This window comes from Cygnus atratus, chromosome 1, assembly GCF_013377495.2.
Source record: "Cygnus atratus isolate AKBS03 ecotype Queensland, Australia chromosome 1, CAtr_DNAZoo_HiC_assembly, whole genome shotgun sequence".
Classification (NCBI taxonomy): Eukaryota; Metazoa; Chordata; class Aves; order Anseriformes; family Anatidae; genus Cygnus; species Cygnus atratus.
This window is the reverse complement of record NC_066362.1, coordinates 180,134,144-180,152,753: the sequence shown is the minus strand read 5'-3', so window position 1 is coordinate 180,152,753 and position 18,610 is coordinate 180,134,144. Positions and strand designations below refer to the sequence as shown.

General features: G+C 43.0%; 1 protein-coding gene across 1 annotated transcript in view; it reads left to right on the top strand.

Annotated features, from left to right (window-relative positions):
• The window catches only part of KPNA3 (karyopherin subunit alpha 3), a 53,035-nt gene that overhangs the window by 2,043 nt on the left and 32,382 nt on the right, over positions 1-18,610 (top strand). The window contains exon 2 of the mRNA XM_035553337.2: positions 16,221-16,265. Coding sequence (XP_035409230.1) covers positions 16,221-16,265 — 45 coding nt within the window. The remainder of the gene's footprint in view (positions 1-16,220; positions 16,266-18,610) is intronic.

The window sequence follows — 18,610 nt, the reverse complement described above, 5'->3', positions numbered from 1 at the left end:
TAAGTAAACTTTATGTAACTTGGGTATCTAGAAGTAAAACCAGGTAAGCTAAGTTTATAGCAGAGAATGAAGGAGCCCAGCAGGACCATGTAATTGCCATTAGTTGCTGTGCTTCTCTTGAGGTACTACTACTCAGTCTGACAATGTGTCTGTATTTAGTGAAAATTATCAGTTCTCCACCAAACAGTTCTTTCCTAAATCAAGTATTGTACATAATTCTCAACTGTCAGCAATAAAATACGCTTGTTCCAGTGCCTGTGATTCAATAAGGAGTGTTACATAAAGATCCTGCCTCCAATTTTCTTGTACTCTGAAAACCAAGATGAGAAGTGCTGTTGCTGATCTGCATCTACGCTTTTTGTCAGATTCCACCAATGAGGAAAAAAGTGGTTAGAACGACGGAGTAATAAATCGTGGTCTGGTATCTAGATTATATCCTTTGGAAAATCTCAAATATTCAAGGCCGTGTGCTCTCCGGTTCGGTTTGAAAGGTGTTGTTTGAGTCACCTTCTGCCTGGAGACAGTCCCTGCCTTTGAACTCATCAGCCTTGAATGTGTTTTAAGAGTACCTCAGTAGTCTTCCTTTGGCTTCTAATAAATACTGATGAGTTGTTATTGATCCCCTCTGGGTACAGACTATTATGGCAGACCAAAACACTCCTTTAATTTGTAGTTAACTCATATTTTATTACTGGGTTTGCTAGGCCACGATCATCTTTGCTTTTCGTTAATGCAACCGTAAGGGAAACAAAGGATTAGTAAGCACTGGTTTCACGTTAAGACAGACCTTCGTACCCCCTGCCACTTCTCTCTGGGCTCCTTTTCTAGGACCGAAGAGAAGGATCTGCTGGGCAGGTGTGCACAGACTCCTTGACCTGCACAGGCCCGCTCTGCTTCTCTGAGTTTGAGGTCTGGGTGGAAGTTTCTCACCTTTTAGTTGCCTTCTTGTGTTAATGAGGTAGAGTTGTGCATGTAGAGCTGGAATTCTGGTTTTGAAGCATTAATACTAAAGGCGTTTATCTCCAAGCAAAATCAAATGCCAGAAACAAAGCATTAGTCACTTAATATTAGCTTGCGTTCTCGCTTTTATTAGCGAGACTCTTCTGTTTTTATAGGCCCTCAGATGTGATTAGCAGCAGTCAGAGCTAACCTGAACCAGCAGAGCTGGGCACTGAGGAGCCAAGCGGCTTCGTTTGGACCAACGACTGCCACAACAGTTTCTCCTTACAGCCTTCTCAATTTTATATTCTCCAGAGATAAGAAAGGGCTTTTAAAATTGTCCCATGGATGGTGAGAAAGCCTTCCTGTGTTGATCACAGGCATGTAGCCTCAAGTCTCAGTGGGTGTTTTTCTAAATGTACAGCGCTGATTATTCCAGTACAATTGAGGCTTTGCAGGAAAAGATTGAACAGTTGCTATTGCTTAATTTGTAATACCCCTTGTAACTGCTGGCTTTATTTGTTTATAACTACATCCAAGATAACTTAGCTTTTATAAAACCAAACTTCAGCCTTCTGATTTTTTTTTTTGTTTGCAACTCTTCAGCTTCATTCTTTACCTGGTAACGTCCTTTGTGCAGCTTTTTACTCTTCTGACTTCCTGGACCAGAAACTTGTTACTTACTCTGTATGACAAATAGCAGGCACCAATCTGTTGGCTCCCTGTCGTGATGTTTAAGTTGATAGATAAAACAATTCAGCGCATTTCTTTTTATCAGGATCAGTCAGCATCCTTGGCTAAAACTGAAGAAAAATTCTAGATAAACTGAGATGCTCTAATTTGTAGGACTGTCTGTATGACTTACTGTTATTTTTTGTGTGGTTAAGTGAGACTGTGATCGTGTAATTAGCAAAATGCATACTGGATCGAAAGTAAAGTTCCCTGTACTCCTGTAAAAAAGAGGCAGCAACTGAGGAGCTAGTACATTATAGCCTAAATAACTACTTGTAAAAACTTTTTAATGACTGGGATTAAAATTTCCTTTTTGTATACTTGTCGTGCCTCTAATCGCAAGGCAAAATAATACAGACATCTGGTATCTTGAACTTTTGTTGTTTGATCTGTCGGGTGAACCTCCTGAAATTTGTTAAAGGCTATTTACCAAAAGGAGGCATAGCTACCCTGTCATCTTCCACCTCCCAGTGCTATATTTGATTTTAAATTACTGAGGTCATGACCACTGATGTCTTCTCCCCAGTTACAGTTTTTTGGGGCCAGCTCTATCACCTTTTGGTCTATATCACCTTTGGCCTGGGGACTTTGCAGCATCCATTCTTACTCTTTACCTTCAGCCTCCTGATCCTATATGAGGCAGAGGAAGACGCTGGGCTTAGCCCGGATCTCTGTCATCAGCTCGGGCATCTTCAGTATATTTACTCCCAGCTATTTTGCAACAACCCGGGTTCTTTCCGGAGCTCGCTTTTACAGGTTGGTCAGCTTTCTGCTTCTCTCTCTGCTGGCGCAGGGTCTAATGCTGGCAAAAGAAGGGTTGGGAGGGAATAGGGCTGGACCAGCTGATTTAGGTTGGTTTAGGTGACCGTGGGCCTGCTGTCTTAATAGCCTTGCTGACTCAGTGAAGCTCAGCAGTCAAAGTGAAAACACAGGTATCAGGTAGCTTCCTGCTAGGAACCACATTTAAGGTAAGATCTAATACTCTCGTGCAGAGCTTCTAAGCTGTCCTGCAGCTTCTTTATTAACCTTTCAGGCCAGCATACCCTTGGGAGAATGTAGGTGTACGTGTCTGCACCTTGGAAAGAATTACTTGACTAGGAAATAAGAGGTACACGTGAGAAGCCTCCTTGCTTGCTGTTGCTGCAGAATTTTGTAAACTTCAGTTAGTCTGCAAATAAAAAGTACAGTGCTGTCAAAAGTTTGTCACTCGTGGCAGGAAAAAAAACGCTTAAGTTCACTTAGGTATACTGTCGTATATTTTCCTTGTGAAATTCCAAATCAACTGTATGCACTGCCTTAAAATGTTTAAAGACACAAATACCTTGGGAGGACATTGTTTATTTCAACCTGTGAAGAAAGCAATTTGGAGATGGCGTCTTTTGATGAACGTAATCTTTGTAAGCTGATTGGGATCTGTGCTCGCTGTATCGTCTTTTTTTTTTTTTTCTTTTTGGGTGGTCTTGCGGGGACCCAGGAGTTGGAGTTGATGATCCTTGTGGGTCCCTCCCAACTTGGGATATGCTGTGATTCTATGACATTATTGTTAGTTGTTGTAGAGATATGCCAAGATTTAGGTAATCTTCTGTAATTACAGGTTGTTTTCTTTTTTTTTTTTTCATTCTTTAGTATGTTTAGCAACTATAGCTGTTGTTCTACTATCCCTAAAACCTCTCCTATTAAAGGGTAGGTTATTAACTTGTAAACTGTCAGGAGCAACATAACTGTCATACTAGTTCTAAGAGCTCTCTAACTATCCTTACATAAGTTGTTTGAGATTTTCATAATGTTTGTGCAGTTCTAGCACAAATCCAGGCTTTTTTTTTTTATCTAAAACTTCATTATTTGAAGAGGCAGTGCTTAGGAGGGTGTACCAGCTACAACCGAGCAATCAGATTTGCATTTATTGTGAGGTTGGAAGTGGAATTAGGCACCTAGTGTATGAGATTACGGCCTGAAGAGGCAACAAGGTGGCTGAAGCTGATGGGACGTGAAGAAATTGCCAAGTAAACTGACTTGAGATGCAAGAGAACTGTAAACCCTATATATTTTCCAAGAATACAGGCTATTACTTCTAAAATACCTGGCACTGTGAAATACTGATGCTGGGCTGGTATTTATTCCTAGATACTTCTGTAAGAGCAGAAGCTGTGGGCTTTGCATTCTGTTTCACAGACCCTGACGTTGGTAGTCAGAGCCAGTTTCTTCCAAGAAGCTGGTCCTGCCCCAGAACTGGCGGTGCAATGGGGTGGGCTAGGTGCAAAGCTCTTCACGTTTCTTCTGATCTGCTCCCTTAGCTTCCTGCGCTGGCCTGTCACGTCCAGGAGAAGACAAGTGGTGGCTCGAAGTGTGGTTGGCTTGGAGGGAGAAAGCACGCCTTGTGCGTGGGGTGGTGCTTGATGTCGGGTGCTTATCCCTTCGCTGTCAGGCTGATGCCATTGAATCTGCTGAGGAAGTTCTGTGCCCTTTCTTCTGGGTCAGCTGGTGCTCGTCTCCTCTCTCAGGTTAAGCAAATGTTACCGTCGGTTTTGAGCTTGATTTGGTGTGTGTGTGTTTAATAAGGTACAGCAAGCACAAAATAGGAGTATGTGCTGCATGGATGGCTGCAGAACTAGAGGCAAAATGAGTATCCTTCCCCATTCAGCCACCTACTGCCGCGTTACTCATTTCCCTCATACTTTGTAATGCCTGTGAACGGCTCAGGGTCTCTCCTGCGTTTTTAACCTTGGTAATTGTCACGTTCACTAACAAATGGACTTTGGAGGCAGTGATGGAAGAGGTGATTTGCAAAATCAGCTCGGAGAAATGGCTTCCTCATAGTTTGACTTGCTAGCCTTGATGGAGGTGTATTTTAATGAGCAATCAAGCCCCACTGCAAACTTGCTGGTGCAGAACCCAGTCAAAGCTCGTTTGCATGAGGATAAGGTGGTCAGACAAGGTGTTAGGGCACCTTGTGCCTGTTTTTTGGGGATGCAGTAAGGGATTCCTGGCCGGGCGTAGCGTGAGATCGCAGGTTTGCAGTTCTCAGCATAATCTAGTCCTTGCCTTCTCCTAGGCAGCTGCAATCTAAGTCCCAGTATCTGTGGAATTATGTGGAGATGTTGTAGTTCCTTCCCAGGTGAGCCAAGGTCACCGTAACCAGCAAACACCATCGTTGTATGTGGGTTTTTGGCATCAGGGTCTCCTGCTTCTTTGCATGCTCGCAACCAAATGGATGCAAAGTCAGAGGTGGTGATTTCTCTGCATCGAAAATCTGACTTGTGGCCAGGTAGAGACTGCTCTCCACACCAAGAGCAAACCCTGAAATGAGATCCCAGCCAGGAATCAAGGAGAGCGTCGGCTGTCGGTGCGAAGAGTTCATAACATGGAACAAGCAGTTGTGGAGAACACCCTTCCAGGCAAGCAGAGGTGTTTAAGGGGCCCTGTCACAAGTCCATCAGAACCAGGCCACTTCTGGTGGTCTGACTTCTTAGGGCTAGCTGGTGCCCTTTTTATGGAAGGGTAAACTGCAGGCACCTCAAGGAGAGAACCTTCAGACAGGAGAAACATGAATTCAGGTTCATGTCACGTGAAAAAAGTGAGGTAGAAGCATCTAGAGTTCGTGACACTGCGATGATTATATTTGGAGGGGCTGCTGATAGGGTTCCTAAAGGATTGTGGGATGTTGCTGGAGTGTATTTTCTGGCTCCCAGTGCTCCATTTTCTTCCAGGCTTGTCAGCTGGGTCTATTTTCTCTTGCATCTTGAGCAGAATGATCTCTTCATAGATTTAATTAGGCAGCTTGCACATTTAATTTTTTTTGCGCCTTTTGATTATGTCTTTCGAAAATAGGGGGGGAAAAAAACCAAACATTTCATTTGAGTCATGTAACAGTAGACCAAAAAAACTTAGGATGGTTGAATACAGTCTAGCTCTCTAGGGATCTGTTGTTTTTTTTTTTTTTCATGGCACCTTGTAAATGTATGCAAATTGCAATTATTGTTTCCCATTTTATAGATGGGAATAATTGGACTTTTTTTCCCTCATTTCACAGGGAGGATGCTTATAAATGTATCGTGTGAGGTACTTTGATATTACAGCTGAAGACTGTAAAGTGTCTGGAGAGGGAGTGTCATTGTTCAAACACGGATTGTACAAGAAGGTACCTGGCTGGTATTTGGCCTGGTAGCTGTTCGTTCTGTTACAAGACATCTAGGTTGTTGTCCTTAGCCTGAACTGATGCTTCTGGAAGGGATGTAAGAAAATAAGTTGCAAATTCAGTGTCTGGGTTACCGACCAGCCCCGGAAAGGGGTCTGCCATGTTCTGGCTTAAAGGGGGAGGGAGTTGGGGAGAGTTATTCTGTGTGCTTGTTTTTTTTTCGTTTGAAGGAGGGGAAAGGGGAAACTAGTATAAATATTGGACAAGCTTAAGAATGTCTTGTCTTCTGTGACAGTTGCCACAGAAATCTGTGAGGCCTTTCTGACCAAACACTTCATTTTGTAACTGGTTATTGAAAGTAGTCACCTACAATGATGACTTCCTTAGAAATTCCAGGGCAGGGCAGAGCTGGGGTCGTGTGGGGAGAGAGCAGGGCAGCACGGATGCTTTGCTTCAAGGAGAGGGTGTGCTTCTGGTTCCAGGAGGCTCTGAAGCATCTGATACACGGTTCTTGCAACACAAGGAAATCATAAATATCTTCTCAGTGTTTGCACAACTGAATGGGAATTTGTATGCTGGCAAGAGCAGATTCCCATAACCTAAACCTGTAGTGATGTTTTGAATCCTTGGATGTATTTAGTGTGTCCAGAAGCCTTAATCTTCAAAATTTTTAAAAAATTTGAATAGGAATCACTTGTAATTAGCCTATCTTGATCACCCAGTGTTCCAGGTGTATATAAGGTGTCCGGATAAGGCAGACCTGCCGCCATTGTAAAAATCAAAGAGAGAAGGGACAACTCATCAGAGTTAAACTTCATTCAGCATGCCCTTCTGTTTCCAAAAAATACAGGAAAAGACAAAATGCTTGCTACAGGTATCCTGCAGATCAGCAGCTTCTTTTGGGCTGTAACATGGATGTCAGAACTCCAGTTATGTTCTTCAAGGCTGGCCCTTTGTGAAGTGAGACTTGTCAAAGCGAGATGTTGCCCCAGTCCCTTGGAACGCCGTGTGGACAGATTGCTTTTCCTGGTAGGACTGCAGGACAAAATTACTGCTGCGAATTAGCTGGTGATCCTGTTGGCCTGAGCAAACAACCATTGTGCAGCGATGAGTTAGCTTGGGGTTACCTGGAAACTTCAGTTGGACTTAGGTGGAGCCCGTGTGGCTGCATTAAATCTTCCTCTGATGTCAGAAGAGGTGTGATTAGCGGCGTTAAGATTTCCATCTCAATGGAAATGCTGTGAAACTTTTTACTAGGTATAATGAGCCTGATTCACACCGCAGCAGAGACTGGAAATCTATACGTGCGTGGTGATGTTGGAGAGAGAATTCCAGCTCTTCTTTTATGCTGTATTAAAACACCAGATAATGTTGATTGTATTCCGGGCTGCTTCGTGTCCTTCAATATCAGTGCAATTTGTGCTGAATGCAGCCAGCTAAATTGCTTTGGGTCCGGTCTCCTGAGAACGCTGATACATCTGTACTTGTAAGCCAGGTAATTGGTATATGGAAATTAAAACAGGAGTGCTCACAACTCAATGCTTTGGTCGTAGCTCAGTACACAGCTTAAACAAATGCAAAGAGGGGGTATCAGGACCTTGAAGAGTTTCCTTATAATACAGGTGGTTAAAAAGTAAACCTGGCAACCGCTTTTCTGCCAAGATCACTTGGAGCAGTAGAAGTAGATAACACGGATGGGCAGCTTTGTCTGCTTCCATAGGGCTTTCAGGTGACTCAACACCGTGAGCAACAATAATTGGAGGCTTGTGGCTTTTCATATTTGCATGCGTGTCCGACTTCAGTGAGTCATTGCCCATCACTAAGTGAAAGAGTCGGTGGGTATCTGATGCATCCAGTTTGCTGAGACTGTCCAGGTTCAGCTACGTGAATTATCTTGCCCCAGACTGGCTAACAAAAAGCAGCTGGTATTTGTTTTAGAGGCCCCAAAGTGGGGAATAAAAATATAAAATAAACTAGCGTGGTGGCTCCAACTGAAAAAGAAGTAGTTTTTCCTCAATGGCCTTTGTGAGTCCCAAACAAAACAGACTGTGGCATCAAATAGAGTAGCACGAACACTGCACTCTGCTCCTCATGTCCCTAGTACTGCATTAAAAGTTCCTAGCCAAAAGGAAACTTTATTCTTGTAAGATTCTGCAGTGCACAGAGAATCTGAACTAAGTTCTAATACTTTCAGCAAAGTAATATAATGTTTTCCTAAGAGGAACAAATACCTTTAGGGCACAACAGCCATCAAATGAAATAAAACTCTTGGAGTCTCAGGTCAGTGTGCAGGTACATTGTCTTATTTGGTTGCTTTGGTGGAGCTGGTGCTCGTGTTGTGGAATCCACGCACCCTGCCTGCATTTCTAACCAGCTGGGTGGCCTTAATTTAATAGGAGCTGTGATAACAAAGCCAGAGGTGGCGATGTGCTAATGTTGTAGTCTATGTGACTGGGAAAAAAAAATCACTTTTTCTTCAAAGAATAATTTGGAGATTTATAGGAGTACTCGGTAATTAGTTAAATCTCACGATTGGGTGTGAGGAAGAAGTCTGCTTTCATTATGCACTGGGTGTGGGAGCGTGAGGTTAGCCAATTATCCATGCTGCTCGTACCTAAAGGAATAAACCTAGCAGGGAGGCTTAATTCTGACTATACATTTGGTTTAGTTTGGCATGGATAACAAATCTTTTTGCGTGTCCAAAAGAAATACGGGGGATCAGTGTCCACATCATCATTGGTTTCAGTTCTTCCAGTTTGAAGCACTTGCATTCGCACCATTGCGATGCTATCCCAAAATTTTGGCTTAATCATCCCAAAACTTTGATTTAGGGTATTAATTTTGCTTGCAGTTCTTGGAGTAGGCTCTGTGTGCTTTGAAAATGTGAACAAGAACAGCAGCATCACCTTCTATCAGTGTCTCTTTGCCTGACACTTCGTTGGCTGAAGCCAGCTCTACCAGAGTGAGTAAAACAATATCATCAGGCTAAGCCTCAACTTTGAACGCACCAACAAATGATATTCCTATGCAAATACAGAACATTTAACTTCTAATGTTAACCAAAGATAGGCAGCTGCCAACCTTAGTCATCTCAAAGGCTGTATACAAACAAATATTTGAATTTTGTCTTCTGACCAGAACCAGCCCAGCCCGTGGGGCTTTTGCATTTTCATGTGCATCGCAGTATTTCATGTTTGCTAAAAGGTGTCGGAGAAGGAATAAGGGGGTAAAAAAAGCTAGTAAAAATTCTGGGGAAGCACACTGTTTAACTTCATCAGTGCAAACACCTTCTCTCACTGTACTGCACCCACAGCTACCTTGTAAACTATTTAAAACTGCGCTCTAGGGTATGCTCATATGCAAGGGGGGAGGTATTAGTTAAATCCAGTCCAGCTGTTGGAAGTGGGCCAGTTTTTCTTCAGTTAGGCAGGTGGAAGCAGATTGGAATTGACTTGCAAATGCTAAGCTTTTCTGGTGCCCTGTATGCTTAATCAAGCTACCTTACTCTCCCAGCTATGCATTCAGGGGAGCTCTTGCCTGTCAGCATTTATATTCTGGTTTTCTGAGACTGGTTCCTTTCATGGTGAGAGGCAAGAGCAGAAGTAAAGAATTTAAATGAACAGTTATCTTTTAATGAAGTTTGTAGACCCTGAGAAATTAGAATCAGTCAATGAATTTCTTCCCTCGTCTCCATTTAATGGCTGAAAGTTCAAAAGTAACTAAATGCACGTCTTATCAAAGTTCTTGAAAATATGTTTTGTGTCCACAGAATTGCCAAAATTGATATTGGGGAGTGGTGTTTGTCTTGTCCAGATGAAGCTGGCTCCTCTGTTCCAGGACTAGCAGGGATGCTGAAGCCCGCCGGAGAGCAGGAGCAGGCAGCTAGCTGCTTATGAGCTATCTGGCAGTATTGCTGCTCTGGCTTGCCTAAAACATCTGTGTCCTGCTCTCCATCTATGAGTTTTTCTGGCCTTGCTCCTGTTGCAGTGGACGTTGTGTGTAAGTGCGCTGATTAAAAGATGTCACTCCTCAGGTATCCCACTTAATGAGGTGGCTGGTTTGGGGGAGCACCACACAGCTCCAGATCTCGTTGTTACACTGGTAGGGAGATTTTGAGTCACTAAATGATGGCTGCGCTTTAATCTCCCCTCTGACATGATAGTTATAGCTAAAAATGGTTTAAAAGTTTGAAATTTATACCATTTACCATGGCAGTTTGATTTTTTTTAATGTAAAGAGGATGTATGTTGTTAAACACTTTGTTCTTGAAACTTCATTTTTAATTTGCATTAAAAAATCTTTATCCTTGAATAGCAAGGGGAAGGTAATGAATTCAGCTCCTCGCTAGTTGTGTCATTCACACATTTAAATTGTTTTGGCTTTATAATTTGTACCTTAATTGGAGATGAAGTAATCTTACCAAGTATCCAGAAGTTCTTGTGTTTGGAACAGATATGTTTCGGGGACTTCAAAGTGCTTATAATCAGTTAAGACTGATTTTTAGGTACAAAGTAGGAACTTGAGATTAACGGAAACCCTAAGACTATTTCCAGTGTTTCATTGTGTGTTGAAATCTAACTTGCATAAAACAGTCCCAAAGTTTTAAGTCCGTTACTGCTCTCCCAATAGCCCTTTACTTATGACTGTTGTGTCTCAGATGGTTTTGTCCTTTTGAATTAGCCTGAATTTTCGGCTTGTATAACTTTGGTAGAAGTGTCACATTTGTGTATTTTTTTTTTCAGGAGAAACATGTTATATGTTTGCTACAGAGGGATTTGGAAAACTTATTAATTTGTTCTGATATGCATTAGACTAAAATAACTGATTAGTTGCTGGATTTCTTGATTTTTTTTTCCTTTAGTTTACAGAAGCCATATGAGTTGCCTTTTCAAGTAGTTAAATTTATTGTGCAGTTAACTTTTGCTGAGTTAAAGCAAAGGCTCAAGAGGCAAAATAAGTTTGCTTAAGAGACTTAATTCTTCCATTAGAAACTTAATCTAATGCTATCCAAAGCTTCAAAGTACTTTGTTTCTTTGCCACACAAGTGTGGATGGGCCATCATAAAGGCATCAAGAGGTGGTATTGCAGCAGTGATACTTGCTCTTTGACGTGTAGTGAGCATCCTGTGCACCTTTGTACAGCGTTTCACAAGCAGGCCTAGTGAAGTACACGTGGTTGAGCCAAAGGGTCCCAAGTGTTCAGTCACTTAAAAACGCTTCCTTAAATGTGTTGTTGGCAAGGGTTGCTATTATGATGACAATTCAGAAGTTTGCAGGATTATCTTCAGCCATTGCGTCATGGTATCAAGGGTTCCACGTTTGGTTTGTCATCATGGCCCATCTATCAACTGAAAAATTGGGAGAAATTTTCCTATTCTGTAGGTGTCTGATGTTAAGCTTTGAGGTTGCTCGTCATCGTATTGTTGGAGGAGAGATACCAGAGTTGAAACACTGATCTGATGCGAATTGTTGTGTTTTCTGTAGCTTCTGCCCACTGAGGGTATCAAAGGCCGTTGTGCAGGAACGGTAGCATTCTCCGAAGCCTTGTTTTTGGGCACTGATTTGCAAAATTTGCTTTATTTTCAAGGCTTGGCATTTCTTAATACATTTTTATCTTCTGGCAGTTTAGCATAGTTGTTTTTTATCAGCCTGAAATAAGGTTCCTCAGTTTGTTAGGTTTGACTTCCCATCTCTTTCTGACCATTATCACAAGGATGGAAGAGCCTAAAAAGCAGCTCTGAAATATTTGCATTCAGTTAGGAGGAGGTGCAGGGGCAGTCTTTAACACAGCAGCCCTAATGTGCACAGTGACTTTGTTTGCTGCCATCTGAAACCAATTTCGGTTTTGGTCCTTTGGATCTGGAGGTTATTTCTCATTGAAGTGGAAGATGTCAGGGGGAGACTGCTGGCATGTAACACTTTGCATCTGCCTTTGAAAGAGTATTCAGAAATTCAAGTTGGAAGTGAGAACAGTAACTTACCTAACAGCATCTAGTAGACTTGTTGTTTTTCTGGATTATTTTATAAGATAAAATATCATGGAACTTGACATTAGAAATACAGCTAAAAATCTATGTTTGACTTAATTTTTTTCAATCATTTTATACCTTGAAAATGGTGTATTAATACCCCTGTGCTTAGGAGTGGGGTAGATTCAGTTCAGATTCTGTAGGAATAAGCTTACATCAGCTTGTGTTTTGTAGGGTTGTGCTTATGCAGAGTTCTCCCTTTTTGAGATTTGGAGCCTGGCTTTTAATCAGTGGAACAGTTCAGGTTTGTCTTGGGGTAGTTTTGGGATACGCCGCTTCAGCGTGACATGAAGTTGCATGTTTGAGCACATTGAGCTCAGAAATGACTAGCTGGATGCTGTGGATGTCAAACACGGTATTACATCCAACATCTCGCTAGGCTTCAGCTAATACTGCCTAGAGAGATTTTAGCAGATGGCTGTCCTCCCAGCCTGAAAGCTGGTAACGAATCCACGGGGCTAGGATGCAGGATAATTTTGTCTCTACTCACTGTTTCAGCTGGGGAAAATGTTTAAGCTGTCTATTACAGTACAAATCTCTTTCAGATAACACGTACTACCTCCATACGTGCTGGGGCTTGCAGGTGGTATGAGAGCATGGTGTTCTGCTCACGGTGCTAGTGCTTCCTCGAAGGAGGGCTAGCACCAGTTCCCAAGACAGCTTCTTTGTGCGGTTGGGTTATGCTGTGTTTACTTCTGGGGCTGTAGGAAGATGCTGATAACCTGCTGTATTTCTGAAGTGATTCGTCTGAAACGCAAGCTTTAAATACCTATTTTTTAAGAAATGCCAAAAATTTGCTGGATCGCTTAAGTCTGTGTTGGGGGAATAAAATAAAAATAGATAAGATTACAAGGTACATTTATCAATCTGCAAATTGGAAAACGAAGCTTGCAAAAGCCCAGCAGGAGAGTCTGCTGTATAGCATGGTGCTATATGTTACCTGCATTCCCTGTCATCAGATGAGGGTGAAACACGTTTTTGGTCTTAAGAGTGAGGTCTTGCAAGGCAAGGGTAGCCAAATAGCAGGTGTTCAGAGGCCTGTAATGGGGTAGTCCCATCGCTAGTGGGATCATTGTCACCTCCTGTGGAAAAGAGGGAAAAAATCGAGATGGGGAACAGTTTAAACAAATCCTAATGAAATAACAGGCATAAAACTAAGAAATGAAATGGAATCTCTTTGGGAACTTCAGTCCCACCTACGTGTAGGATGGACCGTAGCCCTAATACCGCACTAACGAGTCCTGGATGGTCCTGGTGACCCCAACGTGCTGAATTTTTAAAGATGCAGGGCCAACAGGAACCTCCGAGAGTGGGAGCCCATTCGTGGAGCTGAGGCTGGGCGATATCCCTGGTTAGCAGCCCGCTTGCTCTGCGAATGGAGAAGCAGCTCTGGAGCCAGTGGTGCGTGCTGCCTTTTAAAGGAGGAAGGAAGGAAAGAAAGAAAATGTAGCAGAGCTGCTTTGGAAGAGAAACTACGTACAAGAAGTTTAAAGGGAAATACAAAAGAACAGGTAAAAGGATAAAACTCGGGTAGTGCAGGCATTGATTTAAGACACACATGAAAGCTCAGAAAATGTATGCGGCTACTAAGAAAAAATGCACAAAGTTGAGAGCCTCTTTGAAGAATCTTTCTAAAGAGTGGTGGTGCTCTAAATGAGGAGAAGATGGGAGGCTTCCTGCACGTCAAATATAAAACCATAATGGAGTAGTCGAATGTTTTGAAGAGCAGTTTGATAAAAGAAACAACTAGTAAAGAAAAATAGAGACAGGATTGTAATAGGATAGGATCAGTGGGGCTGAAATAATGGGAGCATAAAGCAAAACACTGACTGAAAAGCTGAGTGAATTATTTGCCTTCAGAAAGAAGCTTAGGGTATTCCCAGTAGAGCTTTTGTGGAGGGTTGACTCCGAGTAACCATCTTCAGCCACAGTATTGTTCGAGGAGGTTTTACAGTAAATTGATGAAATGAATAGTAATACTTGCCTGGGACTGCACTCTGTCTTTTCTAAAACAAATGTTAAGCTGCTGAACGCAGCATATAGTTTTTCTTCAATTTCTTTTGCTTCTAGAATGGTAGGTGACAAATGTCATAGTTGTCCCCCAAAGAATTTGAAATTTGGTCTGATTTTTTTTTGCTCAATAGAGAATATTCTGGAGTATTATCGCATAGATTTAATGGAGGAGTAAATTCATAGAATCACAGAATCATTAAGGTTGGAAAAGCCCTCCAAGATCATCTGGTCCAACCACCCCCCTACCACCAATGTCACCCACTAAACCATGTCCCTAAGCACCAGGTCCAACCTTTCCTTGAACACCCCCAGGGACGGTGACTCCACCACCTCCCTGGGCAACCCGTCCCAGTGCCTGACTGCTCTTTCTGAGAAGAAATGTCTCCTCATTTCCAACCTGAACCTCCCCTGGCGCAACTTGAGGCCATTCCCTCTAGTCCTACCTCTAGTTACCTGTGAGAAGAGGCCGACCCCCAGCTCCCCACACCTTCCTTTCAGGTAGTTGTAGAGAGCAAATTTGAAACTAAGTTTTGCTTTGCATCTATTAGATGTGTGAGATTTCATAATCTGGCACTGAGATTACTGGATCTGGCTGGGGGGGAATCCTAAAGGACACTCAGGTTAACGGATTTGTCTTGTGGTGGGATATGCCTTAAAATTTAAGGTAAGTAGGAATAAAAGATTTGCTAGTGGGAGGTCTCCTGGAGATTTTTGGTGTCCAGCACATTCTGAACGATCCAGAAAAGGAGCTTTTATAGCAGAAATCTGAGACAAACTTGTCCAACTGCATTTGTCATTGAAGTGCTAAGTTATTGTGGGGAAGAAGTATTGAAAATTGTTTTAGGCTATTCAGTGCCTGTACATTTGACTTAGTTATTAAGATAATTCAAATATAAAATTCTAATACTACTTAGAACTTGAATGACTGGCCAAGCTAGTTGTGTGCAGTGACTTTACAGGTTCTTCACCTTCTGTCCATTTCTTACCTACCCAGTTCCTTCCCGTACCTCAGCAACCCGGTCCTGTCATACCGAGCTTCTGCAGCACTCGGGTGGTCGCAAGGATCGAATGATTTAGCAAAATGATGAGTGAGGGAGGAAGGTGTACTTCTGGTAGGTGTTGCAGTGCTGTAACGAGGACCTGCCTTGTTTAAAGTAGCATCTCCCTTCTTTGGGGATGTAAAATGCAAAGTGTCTGTGTGTACCTGAGTGGGTTGGTTAATCAAGCACTGAACGGGAAGACAAGCCTTCCTTCTGGTTTAGCCAGCCTAAGCTAATTAAATGGGATCCAGCTATGCAAACTGGCGGAGAACAGTGAAGCCAAGGTTATGTTCTATGCACTGAATCCACGTCCCATACAGATTCATGGTGTGTATGAAGTCTGCTCGTTTCATTTACCCATATCGGAGCTTTAGGATGCTTGGTATTTTCTTAGCTGGCTGATGGGGGAGTAGTGGTGGTTTCTCTGTACTGCTTCTTTTCACTGATACTTCTTCACTTTGGGAAGTGATTTGCCCCAACTCAAAAGCGAATGATAGCAGCAGTGAAGGTCAGCAGCAAGGATGGAACATAGAAAGCTTTTTAAAAGGCTAATTTTAGTTAGTGTGGGTGATCTTTCTAGGCTGCCAGCAGTCATCCAGTCCTGATTTTCTTCTGAATTGCATTCCGATGGTATGTCCACTGAAAATGGACCTAGGGAAATTGATTTCAGTAGGCAAAAATTGTTCTTTCTGAATCTTCTGACCTCTCTTAGCTAAGAGGGGTGATAACTGTATTGAAGGGAATACGTCTGAGTGCCCGATATCTTTGAGGAGTTGAGACATTTATGGGTTGGTTTTCCTTTACACCGTTTAAGCTATAGATTCAAAGTGGACATCGTGCCATTGTACTGCTTTGTCTCCTTTTGCTACAAGCCTAATCTATCTTGTTTGGATTGAGCTCAGCCATCTTCTTAGACATTCTTCGTGGTTGATTGTGGCCAGATAGTCGGCATAGGTTCTGTGTCTGGGTTGGGCATGTGGTCATATGCGAATATGGGGCTGTCTAAACCTGTACTTAGCGCGTCTGTTGGTGTGCACACAAACCTCAGGAGAGTCATCCCAGTGAAACCGTGGGGAAGTAAATGTTTTCTGCCTCTGGGATACTGATTGTGGTTTGTAACAAAGCCTTCTGTGAGGCATGGAATCTTTTTTTTTTAAAAAACAAACAAACAAAGAACCTAAAACAACTCATGCATCTTGCTAGGAAAGATTGAGCTGTAAATTATGCACACTGTTTTACTTCTCTTTTGGTGAATAACTGCACTTTTGACCTAGAAACAACTGATTCCAAAACAAATCTCTTTATATGTAAATCTCTTATTTTTTATTTACAGACTATGAGAAGACACAGAAATGAAGTTACGATTGAATTGCGGAAGGTGAGTCTGCTTTTCTTTGTCAGCTATGTTACTTTTCTTTGCTTAAAATGCTCTGGTGTCTTTGCTAAATATTTTGCCATAAGGTTTGTTGTCTAGCCCCAAACTTAAATAGAGAATTTGTATATTTGTAGATTACAAATTGTGGTTTCTAATGGTAGTTTTACTCTGTCACTCATTAGGCTCAGCACAGCAAAACAAGAGTACTGCTTTACTCCAGGGTATGGCTTGGGAATAAACCATATTCAGTTTCTGTACCAGTTCTCATCTTATTGTGAAGCTGTTAGCTGTTTGAATGTTTAAGGTTTATGAATGGGAAAGGGGAGAATTTTAGCACTTAGAAGGTGTGGAAGTTCTTATATTGGGCTTATGTGCTAACATGTCGGTAGTGGAGGGGCTGCAGGGGTGGCCTCTGTGAGAAGAACCCAGCAGCTGCCTCATGTCAGATCAGAGCTGGCTCCAAAAGGGCCCTGCTGCAGGCCAGAGCTGATCCAGTGAGTGATGCTGGTTGTGCTTCTGTGGGAGCACGTTTAAGAAAGGGGGGGGGGGGGGAGGGGGGAAACCCTGCTGTGCAACAGCAGTTGGAGAGAGGAGTGAGACCCAGCCCTGCAGCCCCCCAGGTCAGTGCAGCAGGAGGGCAGGAGGTGCCCCAGGCAGGCAGCAGCAGTTCCCCTGCGGCCTGTGGAGAGGCCCCTGGTGGAGCAGGCTGTCCCCCTGCAGCCCATGGGTCCCACACGGAGCAGATCTCCACGCTGCAGCCCGTGGAGGAGCCCCCGGTGGAGCAGGTGGATGTGGCCTGGAGGAGGCTGCGGCCCATGGAGAGCCCCCGCAGGAGCAGGCCCCGGGCCGGAGCTGCAGCCCGTGGAGAGGAGCCCACGCAGGAGCAGGGGTCTGGGAGTGCCAGAATCCCGTAGGAGGGACCCCACGTGGAGCAGGGGCAGAGAGGGACCGTGAGGGAGCGGTGGAGATGAAGCGTCAGGAACTGACCGCAGCCCCATTCCCTGTTGCCATGTGCCACTGGAGGTAGAAGAGAGTGGATGGGGGGAAGCTGTTTTTAGTTTGCTTTTAGTTTCTCACTGTTCTAGTCTGTTAGTAATAGGCGATAAATTTTATTAATCTCCCTGTACTGATTCTGTTTTGCCTGTGACGATAATTGTTGAACAATCTCCCTGTCCTTGTCTCAACCGTTGAGCCCATTTTCATTGCATTTTCTCCCCCTGTTCCTTTGAGGAGGGGGAGTGAGAGAGTGATGTGGTAGTTTAGCTGCCTCTCACTGTGATACCACCACAGTTACCGTATTTTGCTTTCTGGAAATTACTGCTTCTGTACTGTAGAGGGAGTTAATTTTAGGGTCAGACTTTGGTTATATTGGGTAAATTCTAATACAGCTGGGAAGATTGACAATGAGAAGTCATCTAGTTCAGCGCTGTGTCTCAATACAGGACTTGTTGCACCCTTGTCATTTATAAGACATTTCCAACAGCCTTTCTGGGCACCTTAAAGGCTGGGGGAAGCGTCCACAAGCTAAACAACTTTTGGACTATACATGTAAAGAGAAGTAAACTTTCTTCACCTTTGGGTACCTTCAGTATATTTGAGGACTGACACTGTCCCCTTAAGTTCTGTCATGTTGAGACAAATTCAGTTGTTCACTCTTTCCTGGAATGTTCTATTTCCTAGATCTGACCTGTTGCTACTCATCAGGTTCAAACTGAGATCTTTCTGGAAGTGCGATGCCCAAAACAGGCCTCAGCTGAGGTTCGTGTGATACTGAGGACAGTGAAAGGCGATTCTTAACGCAGTATTCCTATTTACATTGAGTATGTTGTTGACTCAAACTCAGCCTGTGATCCATTGCATCCTTTGGACACTTCCTACGGTACTGCAAAACAAGGGTAGTTGTTTGTGCTCTATTTGCATAGCTAAGTGAATGCACAAGTTTTAAACCTGATTGCTTCTTGTCTTGTGAATTGCATCTGCTTTTTCCAGACAGTTTCTTGTCTTAAATTCCTGTTCTGTTTCCCAATATGCTTCAGGGCATCCTCATTTTTTTCCGTATGCTCTGTCTTTTCTGATATTTCCCTTAGTGACTTGATGGAAGTGTGTGCTTTGAATGTTCCAGATACAGGCCAAGCTGTTTTGGGTCTCCATTGGATGCATCTCCCATTTGGCCAGTTGAATCACCAGGGGCTTTCTTAAGAGTGCACACCCACCCAAATTATTTGCAAACCAAGAGAAGCCAGAAGCCTTGCTAAAAGCAAGGTGAAGATAGAAGCTTATGTAGATAGAAGCTCTGACTTTTTTTTTTTTGATAAATCTTGTCCCTACTTTTCACTTGATTGTGTAGG